The sequence below is a fragment of the Schistocerca gregaria genome, chromosome 5, assembly GCF_023897955.1.
Source record: "Schistocerca gregaria isolate iqSchGreg1 chromosome 5, iqSchGreg1.2, whole genome shotgun sequence".
NCBI classification, from domain to species: Eukaryota; Metazoa; Arthropoda; class Insecta; order Orthoptera; family Acrididae; genus Schistocerca; species Schistocerca gregaria.
The window spans coordinates 575018344-575035162 of NC_064924.1; the positions used below are offsets into that span (position 1 = coordinate 575018344).

The following is a 16819-nucleotide window of genomic DNA, read 5'->3' on the forward strand; positions in this document are numbered from 1 at the left end:
TGCTATTACTTTTGAATTGGGTTAGATTATTATCAACAAATTTCATAAGGGAATATATATACTGTGAGGTTACTGTGAGGATCCCTATATCCTTAAATAGATGTCTGCAGGATGACCGTGGGTGGGCTCCAGCAATTATTCTGATTACACGTTTTTGTGCAATGAATACTTTTCTACTCAATGATGAATTACCCCAGAATATGATGCCATACGAAAGCAGTGAATGAAAGTAGGCATAGCAAGCTAATTTACTGAGATTCTTATCACCAAAATTTGCAATAACCCTAATAGCATACGTAGCTGAACTCAGACGTTTCAGCAGACCATCAATGTGTTGCTTCCAGTTTAACCTCTCATCAATGGACACACCTAAAAATTTTGAAAATTCTGCCTTAGCTACAGACTTCTGTTCAAATTCTATATTTATTACTGGAGTTGTGCCATTTACTGTACGGAACTGTATGTACTGTGTTTTATCAATATTTAAAGAGAGTCCGTTTGCTGAGAACCACTTAATAATTTTGTGAAAAACATCATTTACAATTACATCACTTAGTTCTTGGTTTTTGGATGTTATTACTATACTTGCATCATCAGCAAAAAAAACTAACTTTGCATCTTCATCAATGTGGAATGGTAAGTCATTAATGTATATCGAGAGCAGTAAAGGACCTAAGACCGAACCCTGTGGGACCCCGTGCTTGATAGCACCCCAGTTTGAGGAATCAGCTGTTGTTTTAACATTACACGAACCACTTATTTCAACTTTCTGCATTCTTCCAGTTAAGTATGAATTAAACCATTTGTGCACTGCCCCACTCAAACCATAATGATTTAGCTTATCTAAAAGAATTCCATGATTTACACAATCAAAGGCCTTTGAGAGATCACAAAAAATACCAATGGGTGATGTTCGGTTATTCAGAGCATTTAATATTTGATCAGTGAAAGCATATATAGCATTTTCTGTTGAAAAGCCTTTCTGAAAACCAAACTGACATTTTGTTAGTACTTTATTTTTACAAATATGGGAGGCTACTCTTGAATACATTACTTTCTCAAAAATTTTTGATAGAGCTGTCAGAAGAGAGATTGGGCGGTAGTTGTTGACATCCGACGTATCCCCCTTTTTATGCAATGGTTTTACAATGGCATATTTCAGTCTATCAGGGAAAACACCCTGCTCCAAAGAGCTATTACATACGTGGCTGAGAATCCTACTTATCTGTGGGGAACAAGCTTTAAGTACTTTGCTGGAAATGCCATCAATTCCGTAAGAGCTTTTACTTTTCAGTGAGTTTATTATTTTACTGATTTCAGAGGGAGAGGTTGGTGGAATTACAGTTGTTTCAAACTGCGCAGGTATGGCCTCTTCTATTAATAGCCTTGCCTCTTCTAGTGAAGATCTAGATCCTATTTTCTCCACAACATTTAAAAAATGATTATTCAAAATATTTTCAATTTCTGATTGTTTGTTAGTGCACTTGTCATTCAGTTTTATTGCACTGAAGTCTTCCTGTGCTCTTGGTTGCCCTGTTTCCCTTTCAATAATATTCCAAATTGCTTTAATTTTATTATCAGAGTTACTGATCTCAGACATGATACACATGCTTCTGGACTTTTTAATAACTTTTCTTAGTACCGCACAATAGTTTTTATAATATTGAACAATTTCGGGGTCAGTACTCCCTCTTGCTGTTAGATACAGTTCTCTTTTACGGTTGCAAGATATTCTTATTCCTTTAGTTAGCCAAGGTTTTTTATATGTTTTCTTGGAATTATGTTTAACTATTTTCTTGGGGAAACAATTTTCAAATACCCTTAAAAATGTATTGTGAAATAAGTTATATTTCAAGTTTGCATCGGGTTCCTTATACACCTCATCCCAGTCTAGCTGCTGTAGGCTTTCCCTAAAGTTTGCAATATTTATATTATTAATTGAACGCACTGCTTTGAAAGTCTGATTTATTATACTGCATGGAGCTATGTCATGTACTGTAACAAGCTGTGCACTATGATCTGAAAGACCGTTCTCAACAGGATAAGCATTTATGTCCTTAAACTTATCTTGGTCTATAAAAAAGTTATCTATCAATGTACTGCTGATCTTTGTTATCCGTGTAGGAAAATCAATGACGGAGCTCAAATTGAAAGAACTGAGTAATACTAAAAGGTCATTCTTCCTATTACACTCTTTCAGGGAATCAACATTGAAATCCCCACAAATGATAATTTGCTTCCCCCTGTCTGACAGATAGCACAACAAAGCATCCAAGTTTTCTAGAAATAGCTGGAAATTCCCTGAGGGGGACCTGTACACTGTTACAATTATGAAAGTGCCATCATTTAGTTTAAGTTCAGTGGCACATGCTTCCATATGTTGCTCTACACAAAATTTTTTAGTTTCTAAATTTTTTGCACTGTGGAAGCTTTTGACATATATGGCAACTCCTCCTCTCAACATATTATCTCTACTTACATGTGCAGCTAATTTGTACAAATTGATGCTAACCTTTTGCATATCAGTGACAATGTGATGCTCAGACAGGCATAGTATATCTATTACATTCTTGGTTTCTATATCTTCTAAACAAAGCAGAAGCTCATCAATTTTATTCTTCAATCCCCCAATATTTTGATGAAATATACTAACATTATTTTTCACTTTACTTTTGTGAGTATCTTGAACTTTTTTAACATCTTTAGTACTTGCCTGGCTGAGTTTCCCACTGGACACTGATCTTACACCAAAAAAGAGTTTCCACCATGAGATGTAGTTCCTCCCCCCTTTAAATTTCCTGCTATCAGCACAGCCAGTTTACCCTTCCCTTTCCTGTTGAGGTATAGGCCATGTCTAGTATAGTCCAACCTACAGACTGAATCAACAGGAACCACACCAATGTGTGACCCCGCACCAGATCCAAGTAGCCGTTCCAACTCCAAATTAACTCTCCTGACAGAAGAGGTCAAATGAGGTTGGTCGTGGCGCTCCAGAACCGACACAAACCCAACACTGTCGGTCTGCAGTAGGCTGCTGTTGGCCGAGCGACGTGCAGTCGCCTTACATGAAGCCCCATGGGCAACGTCATTGCCACGGTGGACAACAGCAAACTGTAGCCAGAGAGAGGAGCCGAAAGGAGCATTTCGCAGTCGAGCCACGCTATCCCACAAGCTGTGCACTAGGTCAAGATCTTGCAGTCCGCAAACTTTTGGTGGCCAGACGGTCGTCGTCGATCTTAAGGGCGAAACAGTCGAGAGATTTGGAAAACGGCAATGTGGACACCCCCAGCAGCGGCTGTGCGCCAAGTCCGTTATGTGGTCGAGGGCTGGAAGATTCAGTATGATGAACTGGGAATTCGGGGATAGCTTACAAATGCAAAGCTGCCTCCTTCTTAGCTAAGGGTAGAGCACTGGTCTCGTAAACCAGGGGTCGTGAGTTCGTACCTCACAGAAAGCATCAATTATTTTAACCTTCCTGCAACGAGCGGAGCTACCTCGAGCAGCATCTAACACATGGCAGTACACTGAATGTAACGCATGTTCTACAACCTATGACAAGTATTCTACTGGACTAGGATTTTTTCTGAATGCATTGGCAGAACAGTGGATTGTATGTATTTTGTAGTATAATGAGGGCGACAAGATTCCGTATGATGAAGTGAGAATTCGGGGATAGCTCGCAAATGCAAAGCTGCCGCCTTCTTAGCTCAGTGTTAGAGCACTGGTATCGTAAACCATGGGTCGTGAGTTCGAACCTCACAGAAGGCATCCATATTTTTAACCTTCCTGCATCGAGCGGAGCTAGCTCGAGCAGCATCTAACACATGGCAGTACACTGAATGTAACGGATGTTCTACAACCTATGACAAGTATTCTACTGGCCTAGGAGGTTTTCTGAATGCATTGGCAGAACAGTGGCTTGTATGCATTTTGTAGTATAATGTCATGCTTAGCGATGTCATTCGTTTATGAGCCTCGCTACAGTGTACATGCACGTTACCCATGTGAAGAGGTATAATCAGATGCTAGCATTCTGCGTGATTCTTGCTGAAGGTGTACGAATTTGGTTATTATACAGAGCAAAGTTAGCAAAAGTCTCGGCCTCCGTGGCGCAATTGGCTAGCGCGTTCGGCTGTTAAGCGAAAGGTTGGTGGTTCGAGCCCACCCGGGGGCGAAATCGTTTGACCCGTCACCCAGGTGAGGACATACGTCAACTTTGTTAGAGATACACAGCTAGTGTGGCAATTTGGCTGCGAAGGAGTGATGCCACAGATGCTTATACACATTCAGGTAGGTGGCACTGTAGGTAAAAACATGGCCCTACACTGACGTTCTGCTGTTTTCCGTTTTATTCGCCATGTGTGACACTGCAGTAGAGCGACGCCTACTACATAAGACGTATTATTTACATTCAATTTCTGCGTACACGTCGCGAGTACCATATGACAGATCCCGTCTCCCGATGTCGATTTGTATTTTGTGTCTCTTAAATGTCGGTCTGCAGTAGCCGCTGTTGGCCGAGCGACGTGCAGTCGCCTTACATGAAGCCCCATGGGCAACGTCATTGCCACTGTGGACAACAGCAAACTGTAGCCAGAGAGAGGAGCCGATAGGCGCATTTCGCAGTCGAGCCACGCTATCCCACAAGCTGTGCACAAGGTCAAGATCTTGCAGTCCGCAAACCTTTGGTGGCCAGACGGTCGTCGTCGATCGTAAGGGCGAAACAGTCGAGAGATTTGGAGAACGGCAATGTGGACACTCCCAGCAGCAGCAGTGCGCCAAATCAATTATCTGGTCGAGGGCTGCAAGATTCAGTGTGATGAAGTGGGAATTCGGAGATAGCTTACAAATGCAAAGCTGCCTCCTTCTTAGCTAAGGGTAGAGCACAGGTCTCGTAAACCAGGGGTCGTGAGTTCGTACCTAACAGAAAGCATCAATTTTTTTAACCTTCCTGCAACGAGCGGAGCTACCTCGAGCAGCATCTAACACATGGCAGTACACTGAATGTAACGGATGTTCTACAACCTATGACTAGTATTCTACTGGCCTAGGAGGTTTTCTGAATGCATTGGCAGAACAGTGGATTGTATGCATTTTGTAGTATAATGTCATGCTTGGCGTTGTCATTCGTTTATGAACCTCGCTACAGTGTACATACACGTTATCCATGTGAAGAGGCATAAGCAGATGCTAGCATTCTGCGTGATTCCTGCTGAAGATGTACGAATTTGGTTATTATACAGAGCAAAGTGAGCTAAAGTCCCAGCCGCGTGGCGCAATTGGCTAGCGCGTTCGGCAGTTAACAGAAAGCTTGGTGTTTCGAGCCCACCCGGGGGCGAAATCTTTTTAACCGTCATCCAGGTGAGGACATACGTCAACTTTGTTAGAGATACACAGCTAGTGTGGCAATTTGGCTGCGAAGGAGTGATGCCACAGATGCTTATACACATTCAACCAGGTGACACTGTAGGTAAAAACATGGCCCTACACAGACGTTCTACTGTTTTCCTATTTATTCGCCATGTGTGACACTACAGTAGAGCGACGCCCTCTACAAAAGACGTATTATTTACATACAATTTCAGCGTATACGTCGCGAGTACCATATGACAGATCCTGTCTCCCGATGTCGATTTGTATTTTGTGTCTCTTAAGTGTCGGTCTGCAGTAGGCTGCTGTTGGCCGAGCGACGTGCAGTCGCCTTACATGAAGCCCCATGGGCAACGTCATTGCCACTGTGGACAACAGCAAACTGTAGCCAGAGAGAGGAGCCGAAAGGCGCATTTCGCAGTCGAGCCACGCTATCCCACAAGCTGTGCACTAGGTCAAGATCTTGCAGTCCGAAAACGTTTGGTGGCCAGACGGTCGTCGTCGATCGTAAGGGCGAAACAGTCGAGAGATTTGGAAAACGGCAATGTGGACACCCCCAACAGCGGCTGTGCGCCAAGTCCGTTATGTGGTCGAGGGCTGCAAGATTCAGTATGATGAAGTGGGAATTCGGGGATAGCTTGCAAATGCAAAGCTGCCTCCTTCTTAGCTTAGGGTAGAGCACTGGTCTCGTAAACCAGGGGTCGTGAGTTCGTACCTCAGAGAAAGCATCCATTTTTTTAACCTTCCTGCAACGAGCGGAGCTACCTCGAGCAGCATCTAACACATGGCAGTACACTGAATGTAACGGATGTTCTACAACCTATGACAAGTATTCTACTGGCCTAGGATTTTTTCTGAATGCATTGGCAGAACAGTGGATTGTATGTATTTTGTAGTATAATGAGGGCTGCAAGATTCCGTATGATGAAGTGAGAATTCGGGGATAGCTCGCAAATGCAAAGCTGCCACCTTCTTAGCTCAGTGGTCGAATCCCACTCCTGACAAAATTTTAACCTTGTTTTCCTGGTAGGGAAAGATATAATTGTTTTTGCAGATGAAATTTGGAAATAAAGATTTGTTGCGAGGCAAAGGATCTTGTCACGTCATGCTCATTGTGCCACATGCTTCAAGATGATGACAAAATTTCGTAGCAAGAAGTTGCAGTCCGGTAATCATCATAAGTGATGGGTCAGCGGCTTAGTGACCTAAGAGGTTACTTTGGCGTCATGGAAGACGAAGAAACTGGAGTAGCAATATCTGGCAGTTTTCTTGTTACTGGTAAAGACTCAGTGTCTGGAAGTCCAAGTGGAAGCAATTGTAATGCCTGTAACACAGTTGCAGATAGTACGACAGAGGCTCTCAGCTGTCCTGAAAATAGCGGAGTTCAGGTTGTAGAACATGTTGATCAACATTTTGAGAGCATTTATAATATAGGTATTGAGGGCTTTAGAATAGATGATGCAAGTGTAAATGTGGTGGAAAGTGATTTGTGTTCTTACCATACTGAATATTCCTGTATTGCAAAAGGTGACTGCAATTGTGTTGATGAAGGCATATCCAGTGCAGCTGAAGAACAGAATCTGGAAATACTAAGTGGTAGCTATAATGGACAGACTCTTACTCTCGTAAATGGTAAAAGATCAAGAACCAAACTGGGAAGATCATCAAAGGAATTGGGCAGCTGCAGCAAGAAGAAAAGAAATCATTGGGTTCTGAAATTTAATTGTGCTCGCCTGAAGGGTGGTGGAAACTGTGGACCAGTGTCTGCAGATACAGATATTGCAGAGCCCAATATCAGTTGTGAATCTTGCATATGCACAGGCTATCGTAGGACAGAAGATCACCACCTAGGGGCAGGTGTTATTTTCAAAGCAGGTGCTGGAGAAACTGTATTACAAGAGAGTAGCAAGACAAATTCCGGTGTAAACCTGCCATCAAGTAACATACATTACGAGCAGTGGTATCTGCAGAACATCTCATTGACATGTCCAGATTTAATCCTGAAGATTATCCAATTGAAGATTGTGATGAAAGGGCGAGAATAGAGCGGGCAAGAGAAATTGCAGAAGGTGTCGAGCCACCACCTGGATTTCTCCCATCTGCTCACATCCAGATCTCAGTTGATGAATTCACAGCATTTTTCCAATCACATTTGAATTTCCATCCATCAGCATTCTCAGCGTGTCCACAAATAGACATGAATCTGTCGTCAGGAATACCAAGAACTGTTCACACTCAAGTGGATTATATTCATTGTCTTGTGCCTGATCTTCTGCAGATTACTTCTTGCTCATTTTATTGGGGTAAAATGGATCGTTATGAGGCAGAGCGATTGTTGGAGGGCAAACCTGAAGGTACATTTCTTCTTAGAGATCCTGCACAAGACGAATATCTGTTTTCAGTTAGTTTCAGAAAATACGGGCGATCTCTGCATGCACGCATTGAACAGTGGAACCACCGCTTTAGTTTTGACTCACATGATCCAGGTGTATTTGCTTCACCAACAGTTTGTGGTCTCATTGAGCATTATAAGGATCCATCGTGTTGCATGTTTTTTGAACCGATGCTTACAATACCACTGCACAGAAATTTCACATTTCCCCTGCAACACTTGTGTCGAGCTGTTGTATGTAGCAGGGCCACCTACGATGGATTAAATAAGTTAAACTTGCCTAAGTCTCTGAAATCCTATCTTAAAGAGTATCATTACAAACAACGTGTACGAGTAAGACGACTTGATTTAGAACAGTAATCTGATGATTTACTCTGCTGTAATCTTCTTTTTTTGTTGTTTTTGAGTACAAATAAGTACCAAAGAGGTGCTGAAATGTTTATACTGTTTGTGTAAAGTGTTTTATGAAGTTTGTTGATGTATATTTTATGCACAGGAATACTTGTTCTGTAATAATAGAAAAATGTGTTAGATAAGAAAAAAAAGTGGTAGAGCACTGGTCTCGTAAACCAGGGGTCGTGAGTTCGAACCTCACAGAAGGCATCCATTTTTTTTAACCTTCCTGCATCGAGCGGAGCTACCTCGAGCAGCATCTAACACATGGCAGTACACTGAATGTAACGGATGTTCTACAACCTATGACAAGTATTCTACTGGCCTAGGAGGTTTTCTGAATGCATTGGCAGAACAGTGGTTGTATGCATTTTGTAGTATAATGTCATGCTTGGCGATGTCATACGTTTATGAGCATCCCTACAGTGTACATACACGTTATCCATGTGAAGAGGCATAAGCAGATGCTAGCATTTTGCGTGATTCCTGCTGAAGATGTACGAATTTGGTTATTATACAGAGCAAAGTGAGCAAAAGTCACGGCCTCCGTGGCGCAATTGGCTAGCGCGTTCGGCTGTTAACCGAAAGGTTGGTGGTACGAGCCCACCTGGTGGCGAAATGGTTTTAACCGTCATCCAGGTGAGGACATACGTCAACTTTGTTACAGATACACAGCTAGTGTGGCAATTTGGCTGCGAAGGAGTGATGCCACAGACGCTTATACACATTCAGCCAGGTGACACTCTAGGTAAAAACATGGCCCTACACAGAGGTTCTACTGTTTTCCTATATATTCTCCATGTGTGACACTGCAGTAGAGCGACGCCCTCTACAAAAGACGTATTATTTACATACAATTTCAGCGTACACGTCGCGAGTACCATATGACAGATCCTGTCTCCCGATGTCGATTTGTATTTGTGTCTCTTAAGTGTCGGTCTGCAGTAGGCCGCAGTTGGCCGACCGACGTGCAGTCGCCTTACATGAAGCCCCATGGGCAACGTCATTGCCACTGTGGACAACAGCAAACTGCAGCCAGAGAGAGGAGCCGAAAGGCGCATTTCGCAGTCGAGCTACGCTATCCCACAAGCTGTGCACTAGGTCAAGATCTTGCAGTCCGCAAACCTTTGGTGGCCACACGGTCGTCGTCGATCGTAAGGGCGAAACAGTCGAGAGATTTGGAAAACGGCAATGTGGACACCCCCAGCAGCGGCTGTGCGCCACGTCCGTTATGTGGTCGAGGGCTGCAAGATTCAGTATGATGAAGTGGGAATTCGTGGATAGCTTACAAATGCAAAGCTGCCTCCTTCTTAGCTAAGGGTAGAGCACTGGTCTCGTAAACCAGGGGTCGTGAGTTCATACCTCACAGAAAGCATCCATTTTTTTAACCTTCCTGCAACGAGCGGAGCTACCTCGAGCAGCATCTAACACATGGCAGTACACTGAATGTAACAGATGTTCTACAACCTATGACAAGTATTCTACTGGCCTAGGATTTTTTTCTGAATGCATTGGCAGAACAGTGGATTGTATGTATTTTGTAGTATAATGAGGGCTGCAAGATTCCGTATGATGAAGTGTTTGTCAAGATCGTTCTCAGAATATAGTTAACTTCTACCAGATTAATTGCATTAAGAATTTTCTATCCCAAAATCATTCACGTAAATGCTTTACGGAATTTATTGTTATCTTAAAAGAAAAGTCTAAACTGAGCTTCAGCTTTTATCAAATCTAAATTAACTTCAACTTAAAGAATTCCAGTCACAAAGTATTATGAAACTCCACCAGCAGCTTATAATTATGTTAAAGCCAGGTGACACTGTAGGTAAAAACATGGCCTTACACAGAGGGTCTACTGTTTTTCTATTTATTCGCCATGTGTGACACTGCAGTAGAGCGACGCCCACTACAAAAGACGTATTATTTACATTCAATTTCAGCGTACAAGTCGCGAGTACCATATGACAGGGCTTGTCTCTCGATGTCGATTTGTATTTTGTGTCTCTTAAGTGTCGGTCAGCAGTAGGCCGCTGTTGGCCGAGCGACGCCCACTACAAAAGACGTATTATTTACATTCAATTTCAGCGTACACGTCGCGAGTACCATATGACAGGGCTTGTCTCTCGATGTCGATTTGTATTTTGTGTCTCTTAAGTGTCGGTCTGCAGTAGGCCGCTGTTGGCCGAGCGACGCCCACTACTAAAGACGTATTATTTACATTCAATTTCAGCGTACAAGTCGCGAGTACCATACGACAGGTCTTGTCTCTCGATGTCGATTTGTATTTTGTGTCTCTTAAGTGTCGGTCTGCAGTAGGCCGCTGTTGGCCGAGCGACGTGCAGTCGCCTTACATGAAGCCCCATGGGCAACGTCATTGCCACTGTGGACAACAGCAAACTGTAGCCAGAGAGTGGAGCCGAAAGGCGCATTTCGCAGTCGAGCCACGTTATCCCACAAGCTGTGCACTAGGACAAGAAATTGCAGACCGCAAACTTTTGGTGGCCTGACGGTCGTCGCCGATCGTAAGGGCGAAACAGTCGAGAGATTTGGAGAACGGCAATGTGGACACTCCCAGCAGCAGCAGTGCGCCAAATCAATTACCTGGTCGAGGGCTGCAAGAATCAGTGTGATGAAGTGAGAATTCGGGGACAGCTCGCAAATTTAAAGTTGCCGCCTTCTTAGCTCAGTGGTAGAGCACTGGTCTCGTAAAACAGGAGTCGTGAGTTCGAACCTCACAGAAGGCATCCATTTTTTAAACATTCCTGCAACGTGCGGAGCTACCTCGAGCAATATCTATCACATGGCAGTACACTGAATGAAAGGGATGTTCTACAACCTATGACAAGTATTCTACTGGCCTAGGAGGTTTTCTGAATGCATAGGCAGAACAGTGGTTTGTATGCATTTTGTAGTATAATGTCATTCGTTTATGAGCGTCGCTACAGTGTGCATGCACGTTATCCATGTGAAGAGGCATAAGCAGATGCTACCATTCTGCGAGATTCCTGCAGAATGTGTACGAATTGCGTTGATATAGATTGCACAAGTGAGCCAAAGTCGACGCCTCCGTGGCGCAATCGGCTAGCGCGTCCCCTGTTAACCGAAAGGTTTGTGGTTCGAGCCCACTCGCGGGCGAAATCGTTTTATCCGTACCGAGGTGAGGACATACATCAACTTTGTTTGAGATACACAGCTAGTGTGGCAATTTGGCTGCGAAGGAGTGATGCCACAGATGCTTATACACATTCAGGCAGGTGGCACAGTAGGTAAAAACATGGCCCTACACAGACGTTCTACTGTTTTCCTATTTATTCACCATGTGTGACACTGCAGTGGAGCGACGCCCACTACAAAAGACGTTTTATTTACATTCAATTTCAGCGTATACGTCGCGAGTGCCATATGACAGGGGCTGTCTCTCGATGTCGATTTGTATTTTGTGTCTCTTAAGTGTCGGTCTGCAGTAGGCCGCTGTTGGCCGAGCGACGTGCAGTCGCCTTACATCAAGCCCCATGGGCAACGCCAGTGCCACTGTGAACAACAGCAAACTGTAGCCAGAGAGTGGAGCCGAAAGGCGCATTTCGCAGTCGAGCCACGTTATCCCGCAAGCTGTGCACTAGGACAAGAAATTGCAGACCGCAACATTTTGGTGCCCTGACGGTCGTCGCCAATCGTAAGGGCGAAACAGTCGAGAGTTTTGGAGAACGGCAATGTGGACACTCCCAGCAGCAGCAGTGTGCCAAATCAATTATCTGGTCGAGGGCTGCAAGATTCAGTGTGATGAAGTGAGAATTCAGGGATAGCTCGGATATTCAAAGCTGCCGCCTTCTTAGCTCAGTGGTAGGGCACTGTTCGCGTAAACCAGGAGTCGTGAGTTCGAACCTCACAGAAGGCATCCATTTTTTTAACTTTCCTGCAACGTGCGGAGCTACCTCGAGCAATATCTATCACATGGCAGTACACTGAATGAAAGGGATGTTCTACAAGTATTCTACTGGCCTAGGAGGTTTTCTGAATGCATAGGCAGAACAGTGGTTTGTATGCATTTTGTAGTATAATGTCATTCGTTTATGAGCGTCGCTACAGTGTGCATGCACGTTATCCATGTGAAGAGGCATAAGCAGATGCTACCATTCTGCGAGATTCCTGCAGAATGTGTACGAATTGCGTTGATATACATTGCACAAGTGAGCCAAAGTCGACGCCTCCGTGGCGCAATCGGCTAGCGCGTTCGGCTGTTAACCGAAAGGTTGGTGGTTCGAGCCCACCCGGGGGCGAAATCGTTTTATCCGTCACCGAGGTGAGGACACACATCAACTTTGTTAGAGATACACAGCTAGTGTGGCAATTTGGCTGCGAAGGAGTGATGCCACAGATGCTTATAAACATTCAGGCAGGTGGCACAGTAGGTAAAAACATGGCCCTACACAGACGTTCTACTGTTTTCCTATTTATTCACCATGTGTGACACTGCAGTGGAGCGACGCCCACTACAAAAGACGTTTTATTTACATTCAATTTCAGCGTATACGTCCCGAGTGCCATATGACAGGGCCTGTCTCTCGATGTCGATTTGTATTTTGTGTCTCTTAAGCGTCGGTCTGCAGTAGGCCGCTGTTGGCCGATCGACGTGCAGTCGCCTTACATGAAGCCCCATGGGCAACGCCAGTGCCACTGTGAACAACAGCAAACTGTAGCCAGAGAGTGGAGCCGAAAGGCGCATTTCGCAGTCGAGCCACGTTATCCCACAAGCTGTGCATTAGGACAAGAAATTGCAGACCGCAAACTTTTGGTGGCCTGACGGTCGTCGCCGATCGTAAGGGCGAAACAGTCGAGAGATTTGGAGAACGGCAATGTGGACACTCCCAGCAGCAGCACTGGGCCAAATCAATTATCTGGTCGAGGGCTGCAAGATTCAGTGTGATGAAGTGAGAATTCGCGGATAGCTCGCATACTCAAAGCTGCCGCCTTCTTAGCTCAGTGGTAGAGCACTGGTCTCGTAAACCAGGAGTCGTGAGTTCGAACCTCACAGAAAGCATCCGTTTTTTTAACTTCCCTGCAACGTGCGGAGCTACCTCGAGCAATATCTATCACATGGCAGTACACTGAACGAAAGGGATGTTCTACAACCTATGACAAGTATTCTACTGGCCTAGGAGGTTTTCTGAATGCATAGGCAGAACAGTGGTTTGTATGCATTTTGTAGTATAATGTCATTCGTTTATGAGCGTCGCTACAGTGTGCATGCACGTTATCCATGTGAAGAGGCATAAGCAGATGCTACCATTCTGCGAGATTCCTGCAGAATGTGTACGAATTGCGTTGATATAGATTGCACAAGTGAGCCAAAGTCGACGCCTCCGTGGCGCAATCGGCTAGCGCGTTCGGTTGTTAACCGAAAGGTTGGTGGTTCGAGCCCACCCGGGGGCGAAATCGTTTTATCCGTCACCGAGGTGAGGACATACATCAACTTTGTTAGAGATACTCAGCTAGTGTGGCAATTTGGCTGCGAAGGAGTGATGCCACAGATGCTTATAAACATTCAGGCAGGTGGCACTGTAGGTAAAAACATGGCCCTACACAGACGTTCTACTGTTTTCCTATTTATTCACCATGTGTGACACTGCAGTAGAGCGACGCCCACTACAAAAGACGTTTTATTTACATTCAATTTTTGCGTATACGTCCCGAGTGCCATATAACAGGGCCTGTCTCTCGATGTCGATTTGTATTTTGTGTCTCTTAAGCGACGGTCTGCAGTAGGCCGCTGTTGGCCGAGCGACGTGCAGTCGCCTTACATGAAGCCCCATGGGCAACGCCAGTGCCACTGTGAACAACAGCAAACTGTAGCCAGAGAGTGGAGCCGAAAGGCGCATTTCGCAGTCGAGCCACGTTATCCCACAAGCTGTGCATTAGGACAAGAAATTGCAGACCGCAAACTTTTGGTGGCCTGACGGTCGTCGCCGATCGTAAGGGCGAAACAGTCGAGAGATTTGGAGAACGGCAATGTGGACACTCCCAGCAGCAGTAGTGCGCCAAATCAATTATCTGGTCGAGGGCTGCAAGATTCAGTGTGATGAAGTGAGAATTCAGGGGTAGCTCGCATATTCTAAGCTGCCTCCTTCTTATCTCAGTGGTAGGGCACTGTTCGCGTAAACCAGGAGTCGTGAGTCCGAACCTCACAGAAGGCATCCCTTTTTTTAACTTTCCTGCAACGTGCGGAGCTACCTCGAGCAATATCTATCACATGGCAGTACACTGAATGAAAGGGATGTTCTACAAGTATTCTACTGGCCTAGGAGGTTTTCTGAATGCATAGGCAGAACAGTGGTTTGTATGCATTTTGTAGTATAATGTCATTCGTTTATGAGCGTAGCGACAGTGTGCATGCACGTTATCCATGTGAAGAGGCATAAGCAGATGCTACCATTCTGCGAGATTCCTGCAGAATGTGTACGAATTGCGTTGATATAGATTGCACAAGTGAGCCAAAGTCGACGCCTCCGTGGCGCAATCGGCTAGCGCGTTCGGCTGTTAACCGAAAGGTTGGTGGTTCGAGCCCACCCGGGGGCGAAATCGTTTTATCCGTCACCGAGGTGAGGACATACATCAACTTTGTTTGAGATACACAGCTAGTGTGGCAATTTGGCTGCGAAGGAGTGATGCCACAGATGCTTATACACATTCAGGCAGGTGGCACAGTAGGTAAAAACATGGCCCTACACAGACGTTCTACTGTTTTCCTATTTATTCACCATGTGTGACACTGCAGTGGAGCGACGCCCACTACAAAAGACGTTTTATTTACATTCAATTTCAGCGTATACGTCGCGAGTGCCATATGACAGGGGCTGTCTCTCGATGTCGATTTGTATTTTGTGTCTCTTAAGTGTCGGTCTGCAGTAGGCCGCTGTTGGCCGAGCGACGTGCAGTCACCTTCCATCAAGCCCCATGGGCAACGCCAGTGCCACTGTGAACAACAGCAAACTGTAGCCAGAGAGTGGAGCCGAAAGGCGCATTTCGCAGTCGAGCCACGTTATCCCGCAAGCTGTGCACTAGGACAAGAAATTGCAGACCGCAAACTTTTGGTGGCCTGACGGTCGTCGCCAATCGTAAGGGCGAAACAGTCGAGAGATTTGGAGAACGGCAATGTGGACACTCCCAGCAGCAGCAGTGTGCCAAATCAATTATCTGGTCGAGGGCTGCAAGATTCAGTGTGATGAAGTGAGAATTCAGGGATAGCTCGGATATTCAAAGCTGCCGCCTTCTTAGCTCAGTGGTAGGGCACTGTTCGCGTAAACCAGGAGTCGTGAGTTCGAACCTCACAGAAGGCATCCATTTTTTTAACTTTCCTGCAACGTGCGGAGCTACCTTGAGCAATATCTATCACATGGCAGTACACTGAATGAAAGGGATGTTCTACAAGTATTCTACTGGCCTAGGAGGTTTTCTGAATGCATAGGCAGAACAGTGGTTTGTATGCATTTTGTAGTATAATGTCATTCGTTTATGAGCGTCGCTACAGTGTGCATGCACATTATCCATGTGAAGAGGCATAAGCAGATGCTACCATTCTGCGAGATTCCTGCAGAATGTGTACGAATTGCGTTGATATAGATTGCACAAGTGAGCCAAGGTCGACGCCTCCGTGGCGCAATCGGCTAGCGCGTTCGGCTGTCAACCGATAGGTTGGTGGTTCGCGCCCACCCGGGGGCGAAATCGTTTTATCCGTCACCGAGGTGAGGACATACATCAACTTTGTTAGAGATACACAGCTAGTGTGGCAATTTGGCTGCGAAGGAGTGATGCCACAGATGCTTATAAACATTCAGGCAGGTGGCACAGTAGGTAAAAACATGGCCCTACACAGACGTTCTACTGTTTTCCTATTTATTCACCATGTGTGACACTGCAGTGGAGCGACGCCCACTACAAAAGACGTTTTATTTACATTCAATTTCAGCGTATACGTCGCGAGTGCCATATGACAGGGCCTGTCTCTCGATGTCGATTTGTATTTTGTGTCTCTTAAGTGTTTTCTGGCTTTAGCCGTCGCCGCGGTCGGACGTGCTTGTTGTTTACTCCGCGTACGTTAGCGCTATCGCCGGTGTTTGGTGTTTACGTGAAGTTCGCTGTACATTTTCGCTGTTATTTTTTGAGTGGTGTCTCTGATAAGTGTTTTTATAGTGCTTTCGTCCGTTCCACGTCTCGTGCTTCGCCGCAATTTCGGTTGTTGCCGGAATTTCGTCGGAACCGACGACCATGTCTGACACCGTCAGGAAGAATACTTTAGTCTTCTCGTTCGAGAAAGAAACACGGCCGGTCCAACCCACTGCGCTGGAAATCCACGATTGGCTGACTGAGGTAATCGGTATAAATTCTGACTCTGTTCATACCACGCAATTAGATGCTGAAAAATACTGTGTTTTTGTTAAATTTCTGAACTCAGTGACAGTCGATAAGTTGCTTGCAAAATGGGGTAATTCCGTCGAATTTGTTCATCGAGACGGTTCAAAAAGTAATGTCTCTGTACGAAAAGCTGATATCATGTACACCAATGTCAGGATTTTGAATGTTCCAATTGAAATTGATAATCAGTTGATCAAGGACGCTCTATCTAAATATGGCGAAGTTAAATCTATCTATAACGAAAGATGGTCGAAG

At 45.0% G+C, this 16819-nt stretch overlaps 1 protein-coding gene and 11 non-coding genes across 12 annotated transcripts; all 12 read left to right on the forward strand.

Moving 5' to 3' along the window:
- The first annotated feature begins 3696 nt into the window (after window positions 1–3696).
- Trnat-cgu (transfer RNA threonine (anticodon CGU)) lies at window positions 3697–3768 on the forward strand. Its single transcript has one exon. It is a non-coding gene; the product is annotated as a tRNA-Thr (tRNA).
- Window positions 3769–4100: 332 nt separating this feature from the next.
- Trnan-guu (transfer RNA asparagine (anticodon GUU)) lies at window positions 4101–4174 on the forward strand. The gene has a single exon. It is a non-coding gene; the product is annotated as a tRNA-Asn (tRNA).
- A 2380-nt stretch (window positions 4175–6554) lies between these two features.
- On the forward strand, window positions 6555–8202 carry LOC126273414 (uncharacterized). Its single transcript, XM_049976965.1, is given in 2 exon segments — window positions 6555–7311; window positions 7314–8202. Coding segments are annotated over 2 exon segments (1566 nt in total). The 3' UTR covers window positions 8123–8202.
- A 495-nt stretch (window positions 8203–8697) lies between these two features.
- Window positions 8698–8771, forward strand: Trnan-guu (transfer RNA asparagine (anticodon GUU)). Its single transcript has one exon. It is a non-coding gene; the product is annotated as a tRNA-Asn (tRNA).
- Window positions 8772–10827: 2056 nt separating this feature from the next.
- Trnat-cgu (transfer RNA threonine (anticodon CGU)) lies at window positions 10828–10899 on the forward strand. Its single transcript has one exon. It is a non-coding gene; the product is annotated as a tRNA-Thr (tRNA).
- A 1079-nt stretch (window positions 10900–11978) lies between these two features.
- Window positions 11979–12050, forward strand: Trnat-cgu (transfer RNA threonine (anticodon CGU)). The gene has a single exon. It is a non-coding gene; the product is annotated as a tRNA-Thr (tRNA).
- Window positions 12051–12358: 308 nt separating this feature from the next.
- Window positions 12359–12432, forward strand: Trnan-guu (transfer RNA asparagine (anticodon GUU)). The gene has a single exon. It is a non-coding gene; the product is annotated as a tRNA-Asn (tRNA).
- A 689-nt stretch (window positions 12433–13121) lies between these two features.
- Trnat-cgu (transfer RNA threonine (anticodon CGU)) lies at window positions 13122–13193 on the forward strand. The gene has a single exon. It is a non-coding gene; the product is annotated as a tRNA-Thr (tRNA).
- Window positions 13194–13511: 318 nt separating this feature from the next.
- Trnan-guu (transfer RNA asparagine (anticodon GUU)) lies at window positions 13512–13585 on the forward strand. Its single transcript has one exon. It is a non-coding gene; the product is annotated as a tRNA-Asn (tRNA).
- A 1069-nt stretch (window positions 13586–14654) lies between these two features.
- Trnan-guu (transfer RNA asparagine (anticodon GUU)) lies at window positions 14655–14728 on the forward strand. The gene has a single exon. It is a non-coding gene; the product is annotated as a tRNA-Asn (tRNA).
- Window positions 14729–15417: 689 nt separating this feature from the next.
- Window positions 15418–15489, forward strand: Trnat-cgu (transfer RNA threonine (anticodon CGU)). Its single transcript has one exon. It is a non-coding gene; the product is annotated as a tRNA-Thr (tRNA).
- A 308-nt stretch (window positions 15490–15797) lies between these two features.
- On the forward strand, window positions 15798–15871 carry Trnad-guc (transfer RNA aspartic acid (anticodon GUC)). Its single transcript has one exon. It is a non-coding gene; the product is annotated as a tRNA-Asp (tRNA).
- The last annotated feature ends 948 nt before the right edge of the window (window positions 15872–16819 follow it).